Below are 26,379 nucleotides of genomic sequence, written 5' to 3' on the forward strand. Positions count from 1 at the left end.
GTAAAAGAAATATTTTATATGGAAAAGAGTTTAATCGTACATTTGTTTGGATTTTTTTTTTCTTTCTAAAATCAGAAGTCTCTAAAAATTACTCCGTATTTTGTTTGAAATAAGTCGAGATAACCCAGGGTAAAAAAAAACTTTACATGCATCTAACTTTACACCGATATGGCCGCACACGAGAAATTCCGAGTTAATCTCAGTGATTGGAAAATTTTTCCAATCAAATGGCATTTTCGTAAATATTTTACTCTAAAACTGTATATGGTATAATGTTAAGTGTTGACTGTATATTTGTAGGTATTGACTGTATATTTGTAGTTATTGGCTATATATTACTCGGTGTTGATTGTATACCACTTGTCGTTGACTGTATATTTTATGATTGCTGATGAATTACTAAAATACAATATTGTTTGTTGGTAAGTGATTGACTGTATATTTATAGTTGTAGATTGTTTATTAGTGGAAGCTTATTGCATATTGTGAGCTGTTGATCGTATATTATATAGTTGTTGATGTGTTATGAAAATACAATAATGACCGTACATGTAGTCCACATTTGATGACATGTCACTGTGCTTTAACCCACATTTAATGACATTTTCGTAATAAAATCATCAATTATTACGAAAATGCCATTTGATTTTATTACGAAAATGCCATTTGATTAGAAAAAAAAATCAATGAGATTAACTGGGAAAAGTTCGGTCCCATACTGTCGTTTTAAATTTTACAAGGGTTACGGTTACTGCACTGGTCGAGTAGTAACCGGTAAGGTCCTGTAATCAAGTGTTTCCAACTTGCAACTTTGCAAGTGGGAATAAACAAAAAAAGAACATTCTTCATCCCCAAAACAAATCACTCTTCCATAGTTTAAGCAGCACAATTCTGGCAAACTGGGTTTGTCAAGCTAATTTTTTTTCCTTGTAATGGTGAGTTTTCCCCCTTAATTTATGTGGGGTTTTCCAATCTTGTAATTACAGTATGAAACTGCAAGTTAAATTTTGTCTATAAATAGGAGAGAAAACCACTCCAGCAAATTTGCTTCAGATTCTGTTAATCATTGTGTTATTCACTTCATCTGCTTTAATTCTAAATTCCCAGAATTACATTTTTTTTTTCTGGCAATTCTTGTTTTTGGGCTGATTAGTTTTTTCAGCTTTTGTAATATGAATTTGTTTTGTTATTTTAGTTAATATATGATTCAAGAAAATTGTGGATGATTTTCTACTTGCAGTGAACTGGGAATTTGCTATTAAAGTTCATTGATGGATCAATTTCTGAAAATTCAACTTCTTTTGCTGGGAAGAGGGGAGTTCGATTGGTTTACCCATATCACCATATGAAAATAGGTTAAGCTAGTGTTGAAGTTAATTGGTGCACACATGTCACTAGATAGAAGCGAATGGAAGAAAAAGATACATTTTGGGGTTAAGACTTTGTTGTTGTTGTCATTGTTGCTAGTGTTGAAGTATTGAGTGTTGTAATGGGTATGGAGTATTATGTTCAATTCCAAAAGCTTTGTCAAATTGAAGCAAGGAGGTATATATTAATAGTGGGTGTTGTTGCTGTTACTTATTTGATGCTTCAAACCTTTATGCTGCCATATGGAAATGCCCTTAAGTACCTAATCCCGGATAATGAAGGCTTTCTGAGTGTCAGAAGCGGCTTTTCGTCAAGCCAATCATCGGTTAAAGCAGAAAAGGAGGATGAGGTTAATTCTTTAAGGGTTGTAGGAGTGGTAAAAGTAGATGATGATAATAATGATGATGAATTTGTAGAGAGTGACAACGGATCAAAGGAGATGAATAGCATTGTACAGGATATTGTTGCATCAGAGGGAAATAGCTGGGATAAACCTATTGTAGTTGACAAGCCTTCAGGCCTGGAATTTGTAGATGACATGAAGGGAAATAGCGGGAAAGATGAGCAGTTAATGGGACTAGAACATCAAATTTTACTTGACAGCAATTTGGAATTGAATAGGAGTTCTAGTTTAGATGGAAATGGAAATGAAAATGTTGAGAGTTGGAACCGAGCAAATCTTGAACAACCTGAGAATTTGAGGAAGCTCCCAGACATTGATCTTGCTGTTCGAAAGAATGATTCTGAAGCGAAGGGTGCTCGTCGAAGGAAGAAGGTGAGACCTGGAATGCCTCCAATCTCAGTGACACCCATAGCTAAGATGAACCGGATATTAGCGCGGCACCTTGCTTTTTCTCGTAAAATGGTATGTCCTCTGATTGTTCCAACTTTTTTGGTAGCCCTGGTCTATCGAGATTCGAGAATAAAAAGTAATGGCTTTAATCTCTATGTAGTATGTACTTGATTGACTCCAGAAATTAGTTTTTAACTTGATTTTTATAATGTGATGTAGTAGAAACCGCAATGGTCGTCTCTCCATGACCGTGACAAGGATATTTTTGATGCAAAGTTGAAGATTATCAATTCTGCTGTTTCTGATGTTGATAAGGAGCTTTATGCTCCTGTTTTCAGAAATGTTTCTACGTTTATGAGGTAAGGGAAAAAGTTGCTCGGTGTCATTTGTGATCATTCTTCTCATATCCGCGCACCAAATATGATATCCGCACACCAAGTACACATGCACTTCAACTGTCCATCTCCTTGCAAAGGGTGTGCGATAGGTTTGCGGAGATCATCCCCCTAGTGGAAGGTTTGATAGAATAACTCTTCCCACATGTTTGATTATTAAGCAGTAGTTATTAACTTGGTCTTAAACTGGAATTTGAGGAAGGTCTTAGTTCAGTAGTTCTCATTACGTCAGTCCCACTGCAATTTCATCTCTCTGAAACTTGGGAAAATGGTAGGTACCTAGGCAGTGTAATTGTTTGCATTAGTTACGGGTCAAATCCTTGGATACTGTCTCTTTATGAAAAGAAGGGCTAGGCTGCGTATATTTGGACCTTCCCAATGTTAGGAAATTATTCAACTTTCCTAATGAATCAGATTAGTAGGAATAACAATAATATTTAAAATAACACGCAAATAAATTGATTATCCGACAAGTGTTATAATCTCTAAATAAGCTGCAAAACTTTTACTCAAAAGATAAATAATACACAAGTGTTCACAACACTTATTGTAACTCACAACCCATACACACCCCAATTACACCCAAGAATTTTTCTCTAAAAATTCTCTTAAAGCTTTTCTCTGTCTCTTTGCTTTTGTGTTTTCTTTTTGTTTTTGGGATAATTATTACAAACAATAACCTACGTTTATATAGTTTTTAGTTTGCTAAAGATAGGTTGTTAAATTAGCAAACTATTTCTTTTCTATCAATTTTAAGACAATGCATGCATGCATTCTAAATTTTTTTCTAAGGATTACATTGCTTCCTATTTTTTTTATTATTTTAACTAAAATAATAGTGGTTGTTAATATCCAACAATCTCCCACTTGAAGACTGATTTTAATCTGTCTTCACACCTTACTCCATGGAATACAACTTTCTCGTATGTTACTCATGCATGTCAACTAAAGTGGAACACAACTTTAGTTTGTCAATAGTCACCGCCTTTGTTAACATATGTGCCGGATTCTTAGTTCCTTGAACTTTTTCCAATTTTAACAATTCATCCTCTAGTAAAGATCGGATAAAATGATATCGAAGCCCAATATGCTTTGTTCGAGAATGGAATGCTGAATTCTTTGCCAAGTATATCGCACTTAGACTATCACTATATAGAACATTATTCTCCTGCTTGAATCCCAACTCAGTTAACAAACCTTGAAGCCATATCATCTCTTTACTGGCTTCAGTTACTGCTACATATTCATCCTCTGTAGTGGATAAAGCAACAATTTTCTGTAACTGCGACATCCAACTAACTGTTGTATTTCCAACTGTGAATATATAGCCGGTGGTGCTCTTTCTATGGTCGACTTCACCTCCAAAGTCTGCATCTACATAACCTTGTACTTTTAATTCACCTTTACCAAAGTACAAACACTTCTCTGTGGTACCTCGTAGATACCTCAAAATCCATTTCACTGCTTCCCAATGAACTTTTCCAAGTTTTGACATAAACCTGCTAACAACTCCCACTGCATGTCCAATATCTGGTCATGTACAAACCATTGCGTACATCAAACTCCCAACGGCTGAGGCATAAGGAACCTTAGCCATATAATCTTTATCTTCCTCCGTCTGAGGGCGCTGATCCTTGGATAACCGGAAGTGACCTGCCAAGGGTGTACTAATTGGTTTGGAGTCACTCATATTGAATCTTTGTAAAGCACGTTTGATGTACTCTGGTTGAGATAACTGCAAAGTACCTTTATGCTTATCTTTTGTAATTTGCATTCCAAGAATCTTCTTTGCTGGACCTAAGTCCTTCATGTCAAACTCCTTTGACAATTGTTGCTTCAACATTTTAATATCATCCATATTTGGACCTGCTATTAACATATCATCGACATAAAGTAGTAAGATGATATAACTGGACTTATATATTTTAATGTAGCAACAGTGGTCAGCGTTAGGGCTGAGCATGGGTCGGGTAACCGAACCGTTAAGCTTAACGGTTCGGTTACCCAATATCTGATAACGTCAAAATTGATACCCGAAACCGAACCAATAAGAAACGGGTACCCGAATATCCGGGTACCCGCACCAATATCCGAATCGAACCGTATGTAAGTCTTTTGTTTAAATATTTATTTTTATTCCAAAATTTAAGTATGTAATACATGATTTACAGAAGAAATAAGAGTTTATATAATGTTTTGTATGAATTAAATGGTTTGTATTTGACAATTTCACACTTATATTGCATAGATGGGGTGTGATTTGCTTTATAGATATATGATGCTCCATTCTCCATTGCTCCGCATAGCTTTTACTTCTTGCCGCTTATGTCAGCAAACTATCTTGGGCATATCTTCGATCATCTTTTACGGTAAAACAATCGTGAGATAAAGAAATTAATTAAGGGAAAACCTGGAAAACTTATGGTGACCGCATGACTAGTGAGCGTCTTGAGAGGAGATGATGGAGATGGAGATCTGTAACCTAGAGAGGGGAGCAACGAATTCCTTCAGTGAGATTATGAGAGGAGAATGAAAGATTTTCAGAGAGAAGAGAGAGAAAGACAGTAAAAGGGGAAGAGTGGCGGAAAACAATGGAACACATAGAGAAAATGAAAATTAGGTTACTTTATATTTTGAAACATTCAACGTTATTTTTTTAAGAAAAATGAAAATTTAGCTTTTCGGGTAATTCGGGTACCCAAAAATACACTAACGGGTATCGGTTACCTGACCCGTTAACAAATATTCGGATCGGGTAACCAAACCGAAATCTTTAACGGTTCGGGTACCCTAATATTCGGATCGGTTTCGGATCGGATTTTCGGGTGTTCGGTTTTTCGGATAGTTTTGCACAGCCCTAGTCAGCGTTGCACTTCTAGAAATCTTCCTTATGCATAAAGCTATCAAAATTTTTATACCATTGTCTCTGGGCTTGTTTTAGGCCATATAAACTTTTCTTAAGTTTGCACACCATATTTTCTTTCCTACTTTCTAGGAAACCTTCTGGTTGATGCATATATATCTCTTCATCTAGATCTACATGAAGATATGCAGTTTTCACATCTAATTGCTCAAGATGAAGATCTTCAATGGCAACAATACTCAACACTGTTCTGATGGTATTGAGTTTAACAATAGGTGCAAAAATCTCATTATAGTCACCTCCTTCTTTCTGTTGGAATCCTTTGACTAATAATCGAGCTTTGTATCTATCGGAACCATCATACTCCTTTTTCACTCGATATACCCATTTATTGTGAAGTGCTTTCTTACCTATGAGTAACTCAACTAGTTCCCATGTCTGGTTTGAGATCAAAGATTGCATCTCATCTTTCATTGCAAGCTCCCACTTGCTAGCATCAATGGTGCGACATGCTTCATTATAGCATTCAGGCTCTCCCTCATCAGTCAATAACAGATAATTCATATATTTTCTGTTTGGCACATGTGGACGAGTAGTCCTCCTCAATACTGGCGTTGGACTAGAAGATTGTGGCATAGTGATTTTTCCAATGGATTCATCTTGTTGAGGTTCCCTTACAATTGACTCTGTCATTGTACTATCTGGAACATAATCTTCATCAAAAAACATCGGCCCACTCTGTACTGAGTCGCTGGCGTCAGTTTTGTGTGTCTATCCTTGTACATAACTCTTTCATTGAAAATCACATCTCTAGTACGAATCACCTTTTTGTTTTCATCATCCCAGTTGCGGTATCCAAACTCATCCCCACCATAGCCAATGAAAGTACATTTCTTAGATTTAAGATCAAGCTTATTCCTGCCTTGATCACTAAATATGCACATATGCAACACAACCAAAGACCTTTAAGTGCGATAAACTTATCTCTTTTCCACTCCATACCTCTTCTGGTATTTTGTATTCTAACGGAGTTGATGGTCCTCGGTTGATCAAGTAAGCTGTTGTGTTGACTGCTTCTGCCCAGAACTGCTTCGGTAAACCTAACTGTATACGAATGCTTCTGGCTCTTTCTGTCAACGTTCGGTTCATACGCTCAGCTACACCATTATGTTGAGGTGTACCAGATACGGTTCTCTCCATCCTTATTCCATGCTCATACCAAAACTTCTTGAACGTGGTGTCTTCATATTCACCACCATTGTCAGTTCTGAACTTTTTGATCTTCAGACCTGTCTGATTTTCAACCATAGCTTTCCATCTCTTGAAAGCTTCAAACACTTCAGATTTGTGTTTTAGAAAGTAAACCCATACCTTTCAAGAATGATCATCAATAAAAGTGACAAAGTAGTGTTTTACTCCGATGGATGAAGTAGTTGTAGGTCCCCAACCATCGGAATGAACAAGCTCCAACTTTTCCTTCTTTGGGGTTCTACCTCTTTTGCTTTCCAAGTATGCACTCCTCGCACATGTCTACTTCAATAGACTGTACCTTTGGAATTTTTTTCTTTCGAATGCATAAGTTTCATCCCTTTAACACTCATGTGGCCAAGTCTTTGGTGCCACAATTTGGAATTTTCATTCCCCACTGCAACTGCAATTGAACAACACACCTCTGCTGTCATATAAAGAGTACCACTCTTTTTACCATACGCAATTGTTAATGCACCTTTTGACATCTTCCAATTATCACCTTGGAAGTTTGTCGTGTAGCCTTCGCTATGCCCGACTGAGATCAAGTTCTTTCTTAGGTCGGGAATATGCCTGACATCTTTCAGCTCCCAAACTGACCTATTTAACTTAATCTTCACTACACCTTTACCAACAATATCACAAGCTTGATCATCACCAAGATATACTTTCCCAAGGTTTCCAGGGACATACCTCTCGGAGAAATCTTTCTTCGAAGTAGCGTGGAATGATGCTCCAGAGTCTTAACACCTAAGACTCTTCCTTGCTCTCCAGAGAGCATATCAACGCATCTTCTCCTTCCAAGGTAGAAGTGATATTTGCTTCTGCCTTCGCTTCTTGATTTTTTGGTGCACTCTTGCACTGATTTTTGTAGTGCCCAATCTTCCCACAATTCCAACACTCGATAGTTTTCGAGCTTGTTGAATTATTGGGAGTCCTTGATTTCGATCTCCCAATTCTAGATTTACCTTGATAGCTTGATCTTCCACGTTCATTACTTTTGGTTGAATTTCTTTCTCTTGACTCTGTATGCAATACTGAAGAGGTTGGTGATTCATCCGACTCTCTCCGACGGATCTCTTCACTGAGAACCAGATCACGAACGTCGTCAAATTTCAACTTATTTCTTCCTGACGAGCTATTCACAACTGTGACTGTAGCACTCCAGCTATCTGGTAAAGAAGATAAAAGTATCAATGCTCGAACTTCATCTTCAAAATCTATTTCGACTGAACTTAATTGAGTTGTGAATGAATTAAGTTCGTTGAGATGTTGAGCTACCGATGCACCTTCCGTCATCCGCAAATTGAATAATCGCCTCATTAAATGAACTTTATTAGAGGCTGATGGCTTCTCATACATATTTGAGAGAGCTTTCATAAGATCTGCAGTGGTCTTTTCCTTTGCTATATTAAAAGCAACATTGCGCGATAACGTTAATCGGATAACTCCGAGGACTTGCCTGTCGAGAAGATTCCAATCTTCATCTTTCATTCCCTCTGGCTTAGTTTCCGAGAGAGGTTCATAAAGCTTTTTCTGGTATAGGTAATCTTCGATCTGCATCTTCCAAAACCCGAAATCTGCACCATCGAATTTCTCAAGTTCTATCTTTCCTTCATCTGCACCCATTGCTCCCACTCAAATCTAACTTCTTTGGGTCGTATTTGACGATACGTCTATGGATACGAACAGAATTTACCAACTCGGCTCTGATACCAGTTGTTAGGAAATTATTCAACTTTCATAATGAATCAGATTAGTAGGAATAACAATAATATTTAAAATAACACGCAAATAAATTGATTATCCGACAAGTGTTATAATCTCTAAATAAGCTGCAAAACTTTTACTGAAAAGATAAATAATACACAAGTGTTCACAACACTTATTGTAACTCACAACCCATACACACCCCAATTACACCCAAGAATTTTTCTCTAAAAATTCTCTTAAAGCTTTTCTCTCTCTCTTTGCTTTTGTGTTTTCTTTTTGTTTTTGGGATAATTATTACAAACAATAACCTACGTTTATATAGTTTTTAGTTTGCTAAAGATAGGTTGTTAAATTAGCAAACTATTTCTTTCATATCAAATTTAAGACAATGCATGCATGCATTCTTAAAAAATTTCTAAGGATTACATTGCTTCTTATTTTTTAATTATTTTAACTAAAATAATAGTGGTTGTTAATATCCAACACCCAAGACCCTGCGCTAAATAGTGGGAGCCTTGTGTACTGGGTACAACTTTTTTTAGTTATTCATTTGGTATCAAACTGAAGGTCGGTGAAGGTGGTCATAGCCTCGTAGGTTTTTTTTACGCCAGTCCTACTACGATTTATCGCTCTGGAAACTTAAAAAAATAGTAGGTAGTGCAACTTCAGTTTATTGCTTCTTGAATATTGATGGCTTGTCGAACATAAGTACATAACTTTTGATTTTTTGTCATATTAATATTAATTACTGTGGATTACGGCCCCCTTACTTTTTTTCGAAATCTTCTGGATATGTATTTGCTTGCTCGTTACAAAATTGTGTTCAATGCCATTGCAGGAGCTATGAATTAATGGAGAAAACATTGAAAGTGTATGTCTATAAAGATGGAAAAAAGCCTATATTTCATCAACCAATACTTAAGGGACTATATGCTTCAGAGGGGTGGTTTATGAAACTTATGGAGGGAAACAAGCACTTTGTTGTGAAAAACCCAGAAAGAGCACACCTATTTTACATGCCTTTTAGCTCAAGAATGCTAGAGTATGAACTGTACGTGCCGAATTCTCATAACCGCACAAAATTAAGGGAATTTGTGAAGGGGTACACTGAAGCAATTGCAGCAAAATATCCTTTCTGGAACAGAACAGGGGGAACAGATCACTTTGTTGTTGCTTGCCATGACTGGGTATGTTTTAAATCTAAATCATATTATCGGCTAATTTTATTCACACTTTCCTCGTTGTTGGCGTTCTTATATTCAAACTGTTTGCTTGAAACTTGAAATTGGACACGATTCCATTGGGGTGATGCACTAACCCTTTCTAAATAAGGGATATCCTGAACCTAACAGAACATGAGATGATGCAATCTGAACTTTTTCCTTTTATTTTATTTATTTATTTAAAGGGGGGGGGGGGGGGGGTATCGGGAGGCATTTGTCTGGTCTAGAGGTAACTAATAAGAAATAAGAATCTACATGCTCTGTCATTCGATACAAAGAGTTCTTTAGGATATATCTGACGGCCAAGGTAGAACAGGAACCTGAGTACCTGACCGACCAGTCGACCACCCTCTGATGTGCATCAATATCCTATGCTGCTAGTTTGCTTGATTAGGTTCTGAAATCAACTTTTGCCAAAGACTTGGTAATCAGTGACAATGATCAAAACTAAATACTCCTGTACCGAAATTTCTTACTTTCAAGGGTAGAAAATTCCTGACAAAGATGACCGTCTGAGTTGTGCAAATATTGCCAAATTTCAAGTGCATGTTTTTGATTGGTATAAGAATTTGTAGTCAATCCTAACAAGTTAGCAAATGTGCCCTGCAGAAAATTTGAGTTTGTGTTTGAAAAGCATGAGAAGTTTCTGTAATGGTTTCCTTTGCACATGCTTAAGGCAATTCTACTGTATCTAGCACGTTATAAATGGACATGTAGTGGTGATGTTGTCATATATATATCGGTTTTTGGTGTTTTGCATATTCTGATGGTGGGTACTTTTAGGCCCCATATGAAACCAGGCACCATATGGAGAATAGCATCAAAGCCCTTTGCAATGCTGATGTGACTATAGGATTCAAGATAGGTAGGGATGTGTCATTGCCAGAAACCTTTGTTCGATATGCAAGAAATCCTCTAAGAGACATTGGAGGAAAACCGGCGTCAAAGAGAAACATCATGGCTTTCTACGCTGGAAACAGCCATGGGTATTTACGTCCAATCCTGCTAAAACATTGGAAGGACAAGGACCCTAATATGAGAATATATGGTCTGTTGCCCAACAGTGTTTCAAGAAAGATGAACTATATGCAACACATGAAAAGTAGCAAGTATTGCATATGCCCCAAGGGCCACGAGGTCAATAGCCCAAGAGTTGTTGAAGCCATCTTCTACGAATGTGTGCCTGTAATAATTTCAGACAATTTTGTACCTCCCTTTTTTGAGGTCTTGAATTGGGAGGCATTCTCAGTTATTGTAGCAGAGAAAGACATTGCAAACCTGAAAGATATTTTGTTATCGATACCAGAAGACAAGTATTTTGAGATGCAGCTTGCTGTGAGAATGGTTCAGCGGCATTTCCTCTGGCATGCTAGGCCTCTGAAGTATGATCTTTTCCATATGACTCTTCATTCTATTTGGTATAGCAGAGTTTTTCAGATGCGAAGGCAATGAAACAAAGATCCAAGTTTCAACCAGTTTGTGCTGAAACGCAAAAAAGAGGGAGATTATACTGAAGCAATGATAATTATGAGGCTATACTACCCGGGACCTTATACGAGAACCCAACAGGTATTCTACTTATACGAAAATAGCCATTTTTAAAAACATTTGATAGCTGAATTCAAAATTGCACATACTCGTCTTTGTAATAATGTTTTCATCGGTGTATTCTTTTTTCCACGTAAAGTGAGTAATCTACCTACTGAGTAGCGCCAAGCTTTTTGCATCAGTCTGTACTGCATTCTTTTTGCTGTATCGATTCTTTTACTGACTAGGAAGCGAAGCTATTGTCATACGGCTCATACCTTCCTGCAAGCTACAATACTGTAGATTATGAAGTCATATGCTGGTAATTTGTTGCATTACGTTGCTGGTTCGGTATACAAATCTGCATCCAGTATTTGGTTACCTGAGATAATAAGATTTGCAAAACATTTACTGGTCTACTGAAGATCTGGATGTTCGACTCATCCTATGACCCGACTTGTGACAAAACTATACTAGGAATTGGATAAATTTTTACCATAACCAACAAGTAATTATACTGATATTGTTTCAAAAAGTTTAGTGATACCAAAGTTGATCTATTGTAAAACCAAATGATTTATTTTTCATAATCCGTATCGAATTATTTGACAATAGACCTGAGTATGACTGGATTATCATTTTCTCATTCGGCATAAAAATATCCTTTCGTGTACGGCGCACCCGGCTATGTCTATTAATTTTCACAATGGGGGTGTCTGATGTGCATCTTTATTGCATACTCCCTCCGTCCCGAAATACTCGCAATGGTTTGACTTTTTGCACTATTCACATAATTCACTTTGACCCTGTTTTATTTATAGTATATGAAAATAAGTGTTAGCATATAATATATTGTTGGCTTCTCTTAATATATATTTTCAAAATATTAATATTTTATAAATATATAATTAAAGATATTAATGGTCAAAGTTATGCATTGGTAAGCGTGTTTAATTAAACCGTTGCGAGTATTCTGTGACAGAGGGAGTATATTAAAATTCAAAACCCATTTTCAGAAACCTGTCTAGAGCTTCCCATTCCAACTGCTCACTTTTATGCAAATCTTGAAACAGAGACATTTTCCCTTACTTCGCCACGTATCTTAAACTTTCCCTTTTTAGAAGCTATCCTATAAAGAATTCCTACCCCCATTAGGAGAAGAATGGTTTATCAATTTAAAATACATTTACGAATATTTTTGTTTTAGTTTTCTTTCATTCTTTGTGTATTGGATTACTCGTTTTTTTTTTGTAATTCGGTAACAGTATTTATTTAGAGCAAGATCGAGGGGTCTTATCATAATATTTTCTTCATTAGTAATGTCAGCATTTCATTAACATTTAATAATCAAAGTTATTAAAACTCCTTAAGATTCAATCAAATTTAGCTTTTTATCTAGGTTCGTTCTTTTGTTTCATAAAAGACAAAAAATTTGGCTCTTTTATCAAATTTATTTAAGACTTGGTATTTATATATAATATGATTTATTAATTCAACTTACACACCAAATCTTAAGTTGAGTCTTAGTTTTTCAAGACTCAATTTAAGACTTTGTCAAGATCCGTCTACTTCAACGCTATAATTCTACGTGTCTGATCTTAAGACCGATGAATTATATGTCACGTCAGTACAACTCAAGTCTTAAGACTTGGGCTGGTCATGCTCTAAAGCTTTATGATCAGCCCCAAGTTTTAAGATTTGAGTTGTGCCGACGTGACATATGACTCGTGTGTGAGTTGAATTAAATAATATTATACATATATTTACAAGTTTTAAATGAATTTAATAGAAGAAGAGCTAAATTTGATTAAATCTTAAGGATTCTGAACAATAATTTAATCATTAAATATTAATGGAATTATGATATGAAAATTGAAAAAAGTTTTAAGACAAGACCTCCTTGATCAACCCTTGACAACTAAATATAATTACTTGAACGATGACCACTGTCTTAATCCATAAACACCCCTCAATGCTATATTGGTTTAACTATTGTACCAATTTATTTCAGGTAAATGGGTAGATCGTGTTATGTTCTAGCTTTCATTTTTTTTTTATGGGGTATCTCTTAATTCACATTAGAACAACGGGTCATTTCCAAAATATGGTTGGCTAACCATCTTATAGTTTGAGATGCCACGACAGCCTTTTTAGCTACTACTGCCGTTCCGCAATACATGCATCGTTTCTCATTTGCGCACCAGTCATCAACCAACTTTGACAATCATTTTTCAAAAGGTCTTGCGCGCACAAGGTGTACAATAAATTTATTGTACACCAAGATAACTTTAACCATCTTTTTTGTAACTTTAACCTAGTTTTGATTAACTTTTATATTAGTAAAAAAAAATTGATAAATAAATATTTTAAATGGTTAAATTATTAATTTTATACATTATTAGTGATTTTGAAGAAATAAGTTTTACTAAAATAAATTTTTTTATCACTTAACTTTTACATATATAAGCTTAACTTTTAAGCATTTTGAGTTAACTTTTACTCCGGTGTATAATATTTATTGTACACCCATTATAAATAAGAATTTGTGATCATTTTTTCAACATTATGTAAGAATAAGCATAATCAAGTGAAATCTTGTTAAATTCGTACAAATATGAGGATTTCAAATATCAAGTTTTTATCATTTTTACTTATATGCAATTAGAGATATTAATATTCAAAGAGGCATATTGAAATACGTGAAAAAAGAAATGATGCAAGTATTGTTAAACAGAGGTACTATAAAATTTCTAGCTATTTGTTGTTTCACTAGTCGGCTACTTGTTAACTATTGTATTAAAATTTCTCAAGCTAATTAGTTTTATAAATTTAGAAAATGTGGCAACAATGGTTTAAATATTACTCCGTAGCTTAATATTTTTATATTTGCAAGTAATATCTTTTCCCAATTAGAGTTAGCTCTTAGAATTTGTGATTAATCCTCGAGGTCATGAGCTAAAATTTCAAAAAAAACCCAAAAAAAAGTTGCCAAAACTTGTCCATTTTTTCAAGCAAATGATTTTTCTTTATCTTATTGATTGGGTAAAGGAAAAGTGATAGAACTCTCGAATTTTTAGCCCAACATATTTGCAGACACGTTATAACTGCTGCTGGCGATTGAAGCGTGAGATTCAAATTTCTTCCAAAGATGGCGGTTTGATTATAAAAATCCTTCATGGAATTTACCAACTTTTTTTATTTCCTTGAAAGTTAGATTTTTTTTTCTTTATTTTGTTTTATTTACAGTCTGACAGATGATGTTTCTTTCTTTCTTCAATGCCAAGAATCAGATGTGCCCCCCCACTTCGAGCTTGTAAGTGAATTTAATGCTAAAGTATGTATCTTTCTTTTTCAATTCATTCCAAATTTAATATAGAAAAACATAAATTATATCTCAATTGAAAATATAATTTTTTTTTTGTTGTAGTAAAGTTGGACACTTAGACACGTACACGCACCGCCGTTGATACGAGCACCCGAATTCGGGTAACATACTATGATGATGTCATTTACTCAAGTGGGGCAGACTTGACGATAACAGCTTGAAGTGGATAACCATCATTTGGTCAGCTCTATTCCCATTTTCATGGCCATTCTATACTTTTCTTCTTTCAGTTAGGATTTTCAATTATAATACTTGTCTAAAATATTATTTTTGTTTGTATTTATCTTATTTTAATATATTTTTGAAGAAAAATGATTTATATATATAGACTATATTTACTTAGTGTAGTGGCCATGTAGTGGTGGGAGATGGGGATCCTCTAATAAATTCCTGGATTTGATTTCTGGAGGGCAATCTGCTTATGGGTTTTGAAGGTATGTGTTTAATTTGGGGCTATGCTTCATTTCTAGTGCTTCTATGATGCAGTGTTACTAATATATTTGGACTTAATTCTTTGTTAGAACTCGCTGTTTTACCGTTCATTGTGTGTGTGTGATCAATCAATCAATCAATCTCGAATATTAACATAAGCTTTCTCGTACTAAGTTGATGATTATGTTGTGTTCTTGGGGAGTTCTGGAGCTGAAGTTCTCTTTTTTTTCTTGAGATTTGTCTGCCTTCCACTTTGGGCATTTTCTTTTGTTCTAGGAAGTTGAATACATGCTTGATCTTAAGAGTTCAACCTGACATTTCAGCATTTTGTTGGTATTTTTATGTGCTTTTGTCTTCCTGTGAGTGATCAACAGATCAAGCTTACTATTTGTGTATAAAGATAAACCTTGATTAGTTTGATACTCTTATGTTCGAGTTTTTTGTTGTTGTTGTTGTTGTTGTTGATGGACAAAAGCCAAAAACAATGCTAAAACTCTGACAGATGTTTGTTGAGGTTATTTACTTATTTGTCTATTGCATTACATATATGAAAAGCTTGATGAAACCATTCTAGCTAGGCCTGTTTTCGTCGCCTGAGGAGATGAGAGATCACCTCTGGTATTGTTTGATATTCACCAATCTTAGTGCCTGTTCTACAGGGGTTTCAAGAGAAGATCAAGGGGGAGGGGGGTGGGGGTGGGGGGAGATTGACACTTATCAATAATTGTTAAAAACTGTACTTTGAATTACAGTAATGAAAATTACATAAACTAGATTAGGATTTAGGACGAGTTAATCTTTGTCCTTAGGATAATATTAGCCTCCACTATATTGCTGATGGGATTCAAAGCTAATCTACCCCAAGGCCTAATCATATGAATGGAATACAGCAAAATCATCCATTCTCATGAACGTTTCTTTTGGAGATCTGTTTTGTGAGAAATGTGAAAGAACTTAATTAAGCGTTAACCTATATTGGTAGCTACTGAATAACTGCCTTTGATATTATCCTATTAAAAATGATTAATTAAAATATTAATAACCGCAAAAGATTAACGTTAATTATATCCTTAAATAAACCGTGTGCGTGCCACGTGCTAATCTTGATTAATAATATATAGCCATATTATCAACCCAATACTAGCACACCAAGCTCAATGCTCACTTGACCCAATAGCTTAAGCCCATGTCATATTCAATATAGGTAGCTCATGGGTATATTTGAAGATATGCAAAACAACATATTTCTTCTAAAAAAGTTGAAGACTATATCTAACAATAATTTCGGAGATTAGATTTACTTCTGTCTCATCCCCTGAGTAACTTGAGCTTTTTTTGTAACATCCTTTTTGCAGGACAGAAATGGATGACGTGTTTACCAGGATCTTGGATTTGACATCTTACCTAAGCAGTCCACTACTTCACGTACTTGGTGAGTTCTTTGGTACACTGGTATTTATATATGATGCCATTATGTGTAGTTGGATTGCGTTTTCCAATGAGCTTTTAATTCATGCTATAAGTGTTTATTAGTTGTAGTTTGCGTGCTTTTCTAATTTCACGTGTTTATTTCTCATCAGAGGATTTGTTCTTCGGAATCTTTTATGGAGAGTATTCAAGTTCTGTGAGTTATCATGAGCGAAGATCTGATTTTGGAGATTGTTCATCATCTTCTAAACATAATCTTGCCATATATAGAGGAATACAGAGTAGAGCTCTAAATGACAAAGAGCCATTTTGTGTAAATACAAGTACAGAAACAGAAACAGAAGCCGAAACAGGACAGAATCATGGAGGAATTCCCATTGTTTTTAAAGGGTGATGTTACTTTTTCTCTAGTACCTGTTTTCGTGTTTTCATTCGTGTAAAATACAACACTCGTAATGTACTTCTTATGTTACCTGTATACTTACCTGTAGTTGTTGCATCTTTAGTGTAGGTTGATTCTTCAATTATGTGGGTCGAGAGTTTTTCAGAGATTAGCATTGGCTTCTTGGAGATGTTTTCTAGCGTATTGCAGATTTATAATGGAACGAGTTAAAAGGTATGGCTTAATCAATAAAGGATCTGATATTATTGATTTTCGGTTCATAGATATAATAGTCCCAAAAGTAGCTGTCTTTCGGGTTTCCACCTTATCTTTTGCTATGTTTGTTTCTAAGATTTTGGCAATCACCATGTTAATATTTCAGCACCATATCCCGAGTAAAGAAGGGAGTGCGTGGATCAACTGATGATATAGGCTGGTTGCAACGCACTCCTGGCATGCCTCCTGTTAAAGATGGAACAACTAGATTCTTGGAACTGCTTCAGGATGTCAGGTAAATACATTTATGCTCGGCTTATTCTCATAGTTTGGATTTCTGAAAGTTGGAATCGTTGGCTGTACTGTGGCCCATACAATCCTCAATTAGTGCGCTAGCATATGGATAACAATTTTACCTTCACTGGATTGTGATGTTCAACTACTTTCCTTGATGTTTAGAGAAATTGGTTGTGTTCCTGTTAAAATCTTTCTCGTAGCTTAATTTTAAGAGATTAAGTAAAAGCTTCTTCATGAATTTCGTGTTATTGGATTGTGTAGTTGTAATATGAGCAGCAGCAGCTGCATCAGATTCTTATTTCATGCAAAGTAACGATTTATGCTGAAAAACAGGCTCCATTATAGATGTATGGATTCAAATGTTGCCTCCTTTGCCAATACTTCGTATGATTCATGGGCAAGTGCCATAGTAATATAGTTTGATGTGAGGTCAAGTTTTTTTAATTGCTCTGAATGACTTATCAGATTATGTCTGAGCAAGTAAGTAAACTTGAGTTGCAGTGTATTGCTTTGGTTTTGATACATTCATGAATTAGGTGCTAGTGCTACCGACAGGAAGATAGCTTGCATAGGCATGTACTCTGCAAGTCAATATTTTTCACGGCCTAAAATTTCCGACTTTGTGAAGTTGTTTAGTTCATGCCATATGAGCTACAGAGCAATTCACTTTTCAATTTTGCCTAATTGATTCCCTTATGGTTGAATTGGAAAGACATAGTTTCTTGTTCTTTTCTTCCATTTTTATCGCGTTAATTGGAGATGATTTCTTCAAGTCATTCAACTTCTGTGTTTTCTTCAGGAATGGGAATCATACGCTGCCTGATTCATTTGTATACCTTCTTATACCAGGTGAGTTTCTAAGGCGATTCTTGTAGTTACCTAAATTTGAAGATTGGCATTAACTCGTTCAACATTGATCCTTACATCTATGTTTTCTTATATTCATGTGTTAGGCCTTTTTAGTAATCATAGCCCCTTGTACTTTGTTTCCACCAAGAAATTCTTTTCAAAGATGGGACTCGCTTGCCACATTGCCAAGATTCACAGCGAGGTGAAGAAATTTACCTTATCTTTGATTCCCCTGTGCTGTCAAAATTAGTTATAGCTTGCACTTAATCTGTTTGGTTTGCTTCCTAAATGAAGGCCTCAGTGGAGCACAATGCATGGGTGTTGAAACATTATGTTGAAGAGCTTTACTGGGGATCTGGAAAGCGTGTGATGCTTTTTGGTCACAGCAAAGGTGGAGTTGATGCAGCAGCTGCACTTTCAATATATTGGAAAGACTTGCAAGGAAAGGTTGCAGGGTTGGCCCTTGTGCAGAGTCCGTATGGTGGAACTCCCATTGCATCTGATGTGCTTCGTGAAGGCCAGGTTGCCGACAAGAAAGCTAGGAGAGTTATGGAGCTTGTAATTTGCAAATTGATTAAGGTATTGTTTACTACTCGTATAAGATATCTTTCCTTCATTATTAAGCATGAATGCTACACACGAACATAGAACTCACCCTGGTAGAAGTAGGCATATGAGTTTTGCTCTGACATTTTTGTGGATGTTGTTGGATATAATGCGAAGTATGAGTTTTGAGTACTACTATTTGGTGGGAATAAGTTTGTTTCACATTGGTAGAAAAAGGAACTTCTCCCTTGTTTAAATATGGGCATGTGATGTATATACTTCTCTTGGTGGTTTGGGCTAGAAGGGGCATCCCCACGCGCGCGCCCGGTTCGTTGACACATGCATGGTGTGCCTATTAGTTCCTAGGTCGTCTTTGCTTCTAAGACAATGTTCTTCAACACGTCACAGTTTCACTTACAAATCAAATATTCGGCCCACATTTACTTAAGTCATAACCATTTTTCGGATTTTGCAGTATTACTTCCTAGTTCCTACATATATTTCTTGATTATGATTAGTTGTACTAAATCTTCATGATTCGCGATTATCATGAATAATAATCTTCTGCCAACCTGTTTTCTGTTTCCAGGGAGACTTTCAGGCTCTGGAGGATCTGACATATGAGAGAAGGAAAGATTTCATCCTAAAGCATAAACTTCCAGAAGAAATTCCACTAATCTCTTTCCATTCAGAAGCAAATATTGCTCTAAGTGTTGTTGCTACATTGACTCAAATAGCCCATGCCGAGCTCCCATGGTTACCTCTTCCAACACTATATGGTGTGCCGTCTGATGACTACTACGTCCAACCATCACGGAGAGTGCCTGTAGTGATTCCTGCATCAGCAGCCATGGCTGTTACTGCTCTCCACCTTATATTAAGGTACGGAGAAAAGAGTGATGGGCTTGTTACATGCCGTGATGCTGAAGTTCCCGGTTCTGTAGTGATTAGGCCTGATAAGAAGCTTGATCATGCCTGGATGGTTCACTCTTCTTGGAACAGGAATCCTACTGAGCCTGATTGCAATCAAATGTGTGAAGCTATTTTGACCTTGCTTGTAGAACTTGATGACATAAAAAGAGCAGGCAAGGGGAAGAAGAAAGGAGTTTAATGACAAAGAATAATGATACTAGTATAGATTTGTTTGATTTCAATTGTATGTTATATGTTTTTGTTAAGGCTTGGTTTGGTGTTGGTCTAGGTCTAATAGAATGACCGCCCAAAAGGGAAAATATTTTTAATTCGTTTTTCTTCCTCTATGCCTCTGAACCAGGGCTGTCAAATCGGCTCATCTGTTAGTTACATATTAGGTGAAATCGGTTTTGATATAATCGGACAATATTTTGTACGGGGTTATTGTTCTCATGCGGATTGAATATATGAATTTTATTTTTCGGGTCACTTTAATTTTGTCGGATGTAGTCAGTTTTTGACATCTTTACTAAGAACGCCAACAAGAAAGATAGTTCATACTTAAATAATTGCTTCTCAATAGAAAGTTGATGAGCCGAACTTAAATCTCAAACTTGACTCAATGCTAAAAGTTGAGTCCATCTGTGGTGATCATTTTGTTTTACTTTACGCACAAGCCTTCTAAGGCTTTATTTCTCTTTGGCGCACACTTACTTGCTTTGTGAGCGAATAGTAGACGTCCAAATTTGAACCTACGTCATCAAACACGAAATAACTCCAAAAGACCTAACATACAATGAGCTACAATAGCTAATGTTTACTCAAAACTAAGTTTAACTAAGTTGGATCAAAATGAAGAATCGGAAGTATATAAAATGGAGTTGATCGCCCTCTTACAACTTACACGAGGTGAGTAGCAATTTTATCTTATGACTAATAAAATTGGAGTCAATCCCCCTCTTAACCCGGCCCGTAAGAAAAACGAGCTAGGACAACAATTTAAACGGGAGGGCTAGGCCTAACCCGTTAATAAAAACGGACGGGCTACAAGTCTACAACACTCTAAAATAATGGTGGGCACTGGGCAAGCCCGTATGAAATTGTACTCGTATTTTTGGCCTAGAACTACTTTTTTCTGGCCGACAAAGAAGACACAAGTACACAACTACAAGCTCATAAGACTACAACTGAAACAGGGTTAGCGGAACTACGGCCAACGATATAGTCATTCAGTTAAGCACCTCCTCTTTCCCCTTCCTTCAACATACAACCTCGTCAACCTTCGACTAATCTATGTTCATCCGACTTTATAATTAATTAAAGGATAAATTGTTTTTTACCATCTGAAAAAATCGAACAATTGTTTTTTACCATCTACTAACAAACTAAAACTTGTATTTTTATCAATTGAAAAATGGAAAAATAGATCAAAATGGTATGGGAGGGGCCACAATAACGGTAATATTTCTCATATATTCTTTTCTTCTACGATTCCATGTATTTAACTCTCTTCTCTTCTTTCAATTCCTTATCTTCCATGAATTCACATAATTTTTCACCACCATTAATTCACAAAATTGACCAAATTCAATGGAAATAAAGAGAGAATGGTGAAAGAGTTAAAGAAAATAACACAAGGAGTGTAAAAAAGATGGAGGGAAATTGAATTGGGTAGCCACATAAAGGTTTCATTTTTTTTTTTTTTTTCCAGGTGGTAAAAACAAGTTTTACTTTATTTTTAGGTAGTAAAATACAAGTTTTAATTTTTCAAAAAACAAATATTCAATGTTTACAAGTGGTAAAATACAATGTCTTTAATTAAATTTCGATAAATTCAGATAAGTTCAAATTAGATAAATAAAAGTACATAATGAGTCTTTAGACGACAGTTGCAGACTCCTAGGATTAAAATATTTCCCTCGTTTATTATAATCTTCAACTATACCAACTGGGGTTGGCGTGACTGGTTAAGGGTCTCTTGCTCCTTAACCAACGTCTCAGCCTCGAACATTAGATATGGAAAAAACTTCATATGGGAGTGATGCTGCCCATCAAGGTACCAATGCAAACTCACATAGGAGATTATTCCACTCACCGAACACGGTGGGAACTCCTCGAAATAGAACTAAAAAAAATCTTCAACTTTCATATGCATTTTTTTTTGTGTTAGCACCAGGTTCACCCTTAGGGCTGATCCGGATTCGGGGCGAGTTCTGGGTGGTTAGGTTTCAGTCCCCTCCCAATTGTTGTTGCGGGGGATCGAACACGGGTTCTCCCTACCAAGTTCAGCCCCTATGACCACTAAACCAACAAGCAATTAGTATCATATGCATTTATAGTTGTGTTATCTCTACGTTGTGCGCATATATGTTTTAACAACTTTTGATGATTAACGGGCCACACATAAGCTTATACAAGATAAGACATTGACCACATACTGACGGGATTTCATTTTAAAATCAATGGTGTTAGATCATGTTTATCAAACACATTGGTTTTGGTCTTCAACCTAATAAAATATAATATTTTTCCATTTCTCTCTCCCCAACACCAAACTCAACACCAACAACATTTATCAAACACCAAATCATCTCTCTCCTACATCATCTTAGTCCACCTACATTTATATCTCATGATATTGTTATGGATAAGTATATAATCAAATTATTAGTGGCACAATTAATCGTTATTAATTAAGTTAGTGGCATATTAATTGTTTTTTAATTAAATTTTATAATCGGCTAATAAATATTTAATAAAAAAATACTTAAATATTAAACTAAGTAAAACTTCACTTGTTAAGTATAAAATTTATATCAATAATACACTTAACTTGTTACCTAAAAACTCGATCATTACAACCTTTAAATAATTAGTGATATTGCATAATATTAACAGATAATTAATCAATTTCTCGTTTGTCTACATTTTTGCCATACATTTTCAATAAAGTCTTCCTTGAGAGATTTGTGATCTAAAATTAAACAAGAGAGGAGAAAATTAAGATTTTTTTGGTTATCTAAAGTGGATCAATATTGGTGTCTATTTGGTGTTCACGAACACCAATTTTTTTGGTTATCTAAAGTGGATCAATATAGAGTATAAAAAAATAAAGACATTTATAATTTTTTTTTTTAATTGTAATATTTAGTTTAATGGCATTGTAAATTTGCAATGGGTATGTATTTTTAACACAACAAATCTATGTCAAAAATCACATTGCAAATAGAAAAAAAAAAAGATAACCAATAATTTTAGTCCCCAAATGACACATGTCAATCTCTCCAAGAAAGATTCTAGTTTTCCATTTGGTGTTCATGAACACCAATTTTTTGTTTCAATTCATTCTCTCTCTATCTTTCTCACTCATCTCTCTACCTCTTTTATTATTTTTTATTCACTTTTCTCTCCTAAACACCAAAGCAATGTGTTTGATAACTATGATCTTAGATAGAGTAGTCCACCAATCTTATAGCTTGTTAAATTAAATGATGTGTTGTAGACACCTACTTTTGTTCCCATTCCCGAAAGGGAAAGGTTCGATGATGAAAACATAAATCTCCACTTGACAACGCATCTCCTATAAAATAAACGAATCTCAATTCCCCTTTTCATTTCACCCAAAACCTGCTATTTATGGAAACCTGCTAAAAATAGTAACTGCCGTAAAGGGTAGCTTCTAAAAGTGGCAAGTCATAAAAGATAGAAACCTGTCAGAATTAGGTGTTGCACTCCAACATAAATCCTAAATGAGATAGAAAACTGCGAGAATCTTATTCCTAATATGATTCGGAAATAAGAGTTACGTATTAATTAAAATCCTAACGAGCCTAGAGTTCGTAACGGGCCCAGTCGCATTCCGTCATGAAATTGATACGCACTAAAAGACTAGATTAAGTCTCAAACACTGCGGATTTCAGGAATCCGAATCTGACTAAGAAAACAGCCCATACCCTATTTTCAACGCCTGGCTCTGGGCGCCGAAATCTTCGGCGCCCAGGCCTGGGCGCTGAAAATACCTGGGTATGTATTTTTTCCTAATTCTTTGTGGATTAGAACACTGCAATTCTATCTTTCCACGAACTCTTCCCTATAAATACAGCCCCAAATTCGACGTGAAAACACAACACACAATTCATATTCTGAGTATTGACTCCAACCCTTAGCCTAAGCCTCACGCTGCGAAATTGTTCACGCGTTCTGTCGCAATCGATCCATAAATCGAACAGAACGTATCCTGTCCCATAATTTGAGATTCGTTAAATAAAAAGGAGAAATAACAAAGTCAAAGTGGTTAGTTTTCTGAGAACCGTGACGCACCTCTCAAGGGTGCGTCGTAACGTGTCCCTTTTTGATGATTTAATTGCTTTCCTCGCCCTTTTTATGAACTGTTAAACTAACTAAATCTGATTGTTCTATCACGCCTAACAAATATAATATTTTTGGGAAATTGGATCATCATGCTAGGTCCCTTAATACTATTTAAATCAGATAATCACGATCGATCTAGTATTATATGTTGCATATTGCTAAAATCAACTCAGATTAGTTTAATAGTTAACGCATGTCCCTTCAATTATTTATGCTGAGCTAGTAAGGATATCCTGCCTCTGGAGTTATCGACGAGCGAAGTACTCCTCTCGGTAGTTACAGTCCCCCGAACCCTCAATCTCTACCTTGCGGGTGTATGTTGAGAGATCCCCACACCAGGGATCACAAGGGAACCTACGGCCGTCGTGGTCAAACATAATTGCATTCCCTTTATGTCACGATAACCGGGTTTTGTCAGTTTTTCTCATTGTTATTGAAAACTGAATGGCGACTCCTATATTACTAGTCAATTGGGTGTATACTCACAGGAAATCCAATTACACTTGATTGAATAAAAGAATCGTCACACCCACGAGGGACGAGGTCACGCATTAGCCTCGTGCTTTTTCGACCCCCTCACAGTGGCGACTCCACTGGGGATAGTGAAGGAAATACTCGTGCTTGTAGGTAATCAAAATAGCCGAAGGGTGAAACGATCCTACCCCGCGTTTATTTCCTCATCAAGTTGGGACGACCTGAAAATCAGCATATTAATGCGAACGGGCAAAACCGCATAACGAATCTCGGCTCCCTCGGGAGTTGGGACTAAGGATACCTTTTTCCGCCAATAGGGGGGTGCATACGCCGCGCATGTTGCCCACTCGGTACTTGTGCAGGTAGTACACCTATCCCGAACCCAATCGCTCGCTCATTAGGTCCCTCTCGCCTGCATGCCCCCTTGGCTTGCACTTGCGGGTTGGCCTCTTGGGCGAAATTCGTCTGTTGAAGACACTACCTCGACCGGGGCATGTGTTGGATCTACGATAGAAGCGGTACCAAGCCAGGCGCAAATACTACCCATAGAAGCCTATTATAAACTACGTGACATATTTAATTTTCAAATCCATGTTTGTAATGTAGTTATGTGTAGCGAACTATGTGACTATGTTATGATTGTGCGTACGAATAATGCTAGACAAATAATGCTAGTAAACCAACGACCTTAAAAATTGCCGAAACATTCATGAACCAATTGGCCAAAGAGTTATACCAAAATACGTGTTTCGCAAACCCGAACGATCGCCACAAAAATAAGCGACGCTCGGGATGGCCTGTAACGAATCCCACAAACGCTGCACAACGCGTAAAGGACGTTATTAGGCAAGCACGCAAAATCGAAGTCGCATAAACAAAAGTAGACGAAAACTGAAAACGAGAACCAGCCAGGGACGCATTTTCAACGCCCCTGGCTGGGCGCCAGAATTTCTCACGCCCACTGCTGGGCGCTGAAGTTGCTGCCTTGCCTTTTGGTCAGGCACAACAGCCTCGGTGCCCGCGCATGAAAAAATATACGTAGCAAAAAAAAACTTTTCGTAAAAATTGCTGCAGGGGCGTATGAAAAGGCACTCGACTCTAAAAGCGACTAAAAAATAAAAAAATAAATAACTCTTTGTGTCGTTGTTAGGCCTCCTACGACGACAATGCTCGGCACCAAAACCAAGCACGCTAATTAAACGACCTTGAATGTCACATGGGCAAAGTATTCAAAAAATAATGTTCGAATAAAGTCTTCAAGAAAAAAAAAATGTTCAAATAAAAAATAAATAAATCCGAGTCTAGACTAGGTTATGCCAAAGTACAATCTAAATCCTAAGTCTTAGTTGTCTTATCCATAGAATCGGTCCTAATGCTTGGTGTCGTTCTGCAAGTTAAAGGGTTAAACCATATTGAGTCTCCCTTTCTAACATTTAAATCAATAAGCACCCATATGTAATTGTCATCCCTTGCTAAGAATCCACGGCCTCAATACTCTCTCACACCAATAAAAAGAATATATTATAGTATTTGCAAAATGAAAACAGTCATATTCTGAAAATCATTCCTCCATAATCGCACAACCCCCAAAGTGAACCTAAGGTGTCAATACCATTGGCAAGAAAAAAACTAATGGCCTCAAGGCTTATGATCACATTGGGTCACGACTATCATAGTCCTCTCGAGTCACTCGCTCCTTGAAATACCACTAAGTACGGACTAAAAGATTTTCCATGAATGCAACATGACGAACCATGAAAATACCCAAATCGGGATGCCATAAAACTACCATTGGGGTAAAGCAATACACACTAAGAGAGAAGCCGCACTAATGATTCTAGCCTAGTAAAAATGGAAATTCGATCTCCCCAATTAACTACCTTGCCAACATTAAGCAAAATGGCGCATGACAAATGAACACCCAAGGGTTAAAATCTAAAGTGTCAACCAACGAAAG

General features: G+C 36.3%; 2 protein-coding genes across 4 annotated transcripts; both read left to right on the forward strand.

The window, feature by feature from the left end:
• The first annotated feature begins 760 nt into the window (after positions 1 to 760).
• On the forward strand, positions 761 to 11,332 carry LOC110793875 (probable glycosyltransferase At3g07620). Its single transcript, XM_056836958.1, has 5 exons — positions 761 to 935; positions 1,241 to 2,233; positions 2,384 to 2,520; positions 9,219 to 9,567; positions 10,387 to 11,332. Exons 2-5 carry the CDS (start codon positions 1,490 to 1,492, stop codon positions 11,053 to 11,055), a joined length of 1,899 nt encoding a protein of 632 aa, XP_056692936.1. The 5' UTR covers positions 761 to 935; positions 1,241 to 1,489; the 3' UTR covers positions 11,056 to 11,332.
• Positions 11,333 to 14,038: 2,706 nt separating this feature from the next.
• On the forward strand, positions 14,039 to 20,066 carry LOC110793877 (uncharacterized). 3 transcript variants are annotated; one of them, XM_056836959.1, is made up of 11 exons: positions 14,039 to 14,443; positions 14,563 to 14,695; positions 14,875 to 14,949; positions 16,303 to 16,379; positions 16,528 to 16,765; positions 16,887 to 16,991; positions 17,140 to 17,268; positions 18,070 to 18,119; positions 18,224 to 18,321; positions 18,414 to 18,698; positions 19,255 to 20,066. In XM_056836959.1, exons 4-11 carry the CDS (start codon positions 16,310 to 16,312, stop codon positions 19,774 to 19,776), a joined length of 1,497 nt encoding a protein of 498 aa, XP_056692937.1. In that variant the 5' UTR covers positions 14,039 to 14,443; positions 14,563 to 14,695; positions 14,875 to 14,949; positions 16,303 to 16,309; the 3' UTR covers positions 19,777 to 20,066. The 3 variants fall into 3 exon arrangements, with proteins under 3 accessions (XP_056692937.1, XP_021854502.1, XP_021854504.1); XM_021998810.2 differs by lacking the exons at positions 14,039 to 14,443; positions 14,563 to 14,695 and having other exon boundaries at positions 14,711 to 14,949; XM_021998812.2 differs by lacking the exons at positions 14,039 to 14,443; positions 14,563 to 14,695; positions 14,875 to 14,949; positions 16,303 to 16,379 and having other exon boundaries at positions 16,623 to 16,765; positions 16,882 to 16,991.
• The last annotated feature ends 6,313 nt before the right edge of the window (positions 20,067 to 26,379 follow it).

The sequence above is a fragment of the Spinacia oleracea genome, chromosome 2 (assembly GCF_020520425.1).
Source record: "Spinacia oleracea cultivar Varoflay chromosome 2, BTI_SOV_V1, whole genome shotgun sequence".
NCBI lineage: Eukaryota > Viridiplantae > Streptophyta > Magnoliopsida > Caryophyllales > Amaranthaceae > Spinacia > Spinacia oleracea.

Bases quoted from the DNA above. Each gene is read 5' to 3' on its own strand.
- LOC110793877 (XM_056836959.1), top strand. From the start codon at position 16,310: ATGGATGACGTGTTTACCAGGATCTTGGATTTGACATCTTACCTAAGC. The intron at 16,766-16,886 runs GTGATGTTACTT...TCTTTAGTGTAG, and splicing joins ATTCCCATTGTTTTTAAAGG to GTTGATTCTTCAATTATGTG. The intron at 17,269-18,069 runs GTAAATACATTT...TGTTTTCTTCAG, and splicing joins GAACTGCTTCAGGATGTCAG to GAATGGGAATCATACGCTGC.
- LOC110793875 (XM_056836958.1), top strand. From the start codon at position 1,490: ATGGGTATGGAGTATTATGTTCAATTCCAAAAGCTTTGTCAAATTGAA. The intron at 2,234-2,383 runs GTATGTCCTCTG...GTGATGTAGTAG, and splicing joins TTGCTTTTTCTCGTAAAATG to AAACCGCAATGGTCGTCTCT. The intron at 2,521-9,218 runs GTAAGGGAAAAA...ATGCCATTGCAG, and splicing joins AATGTTTCTACGTTTATGAG to GAGCTATGAATTAATGGAGA.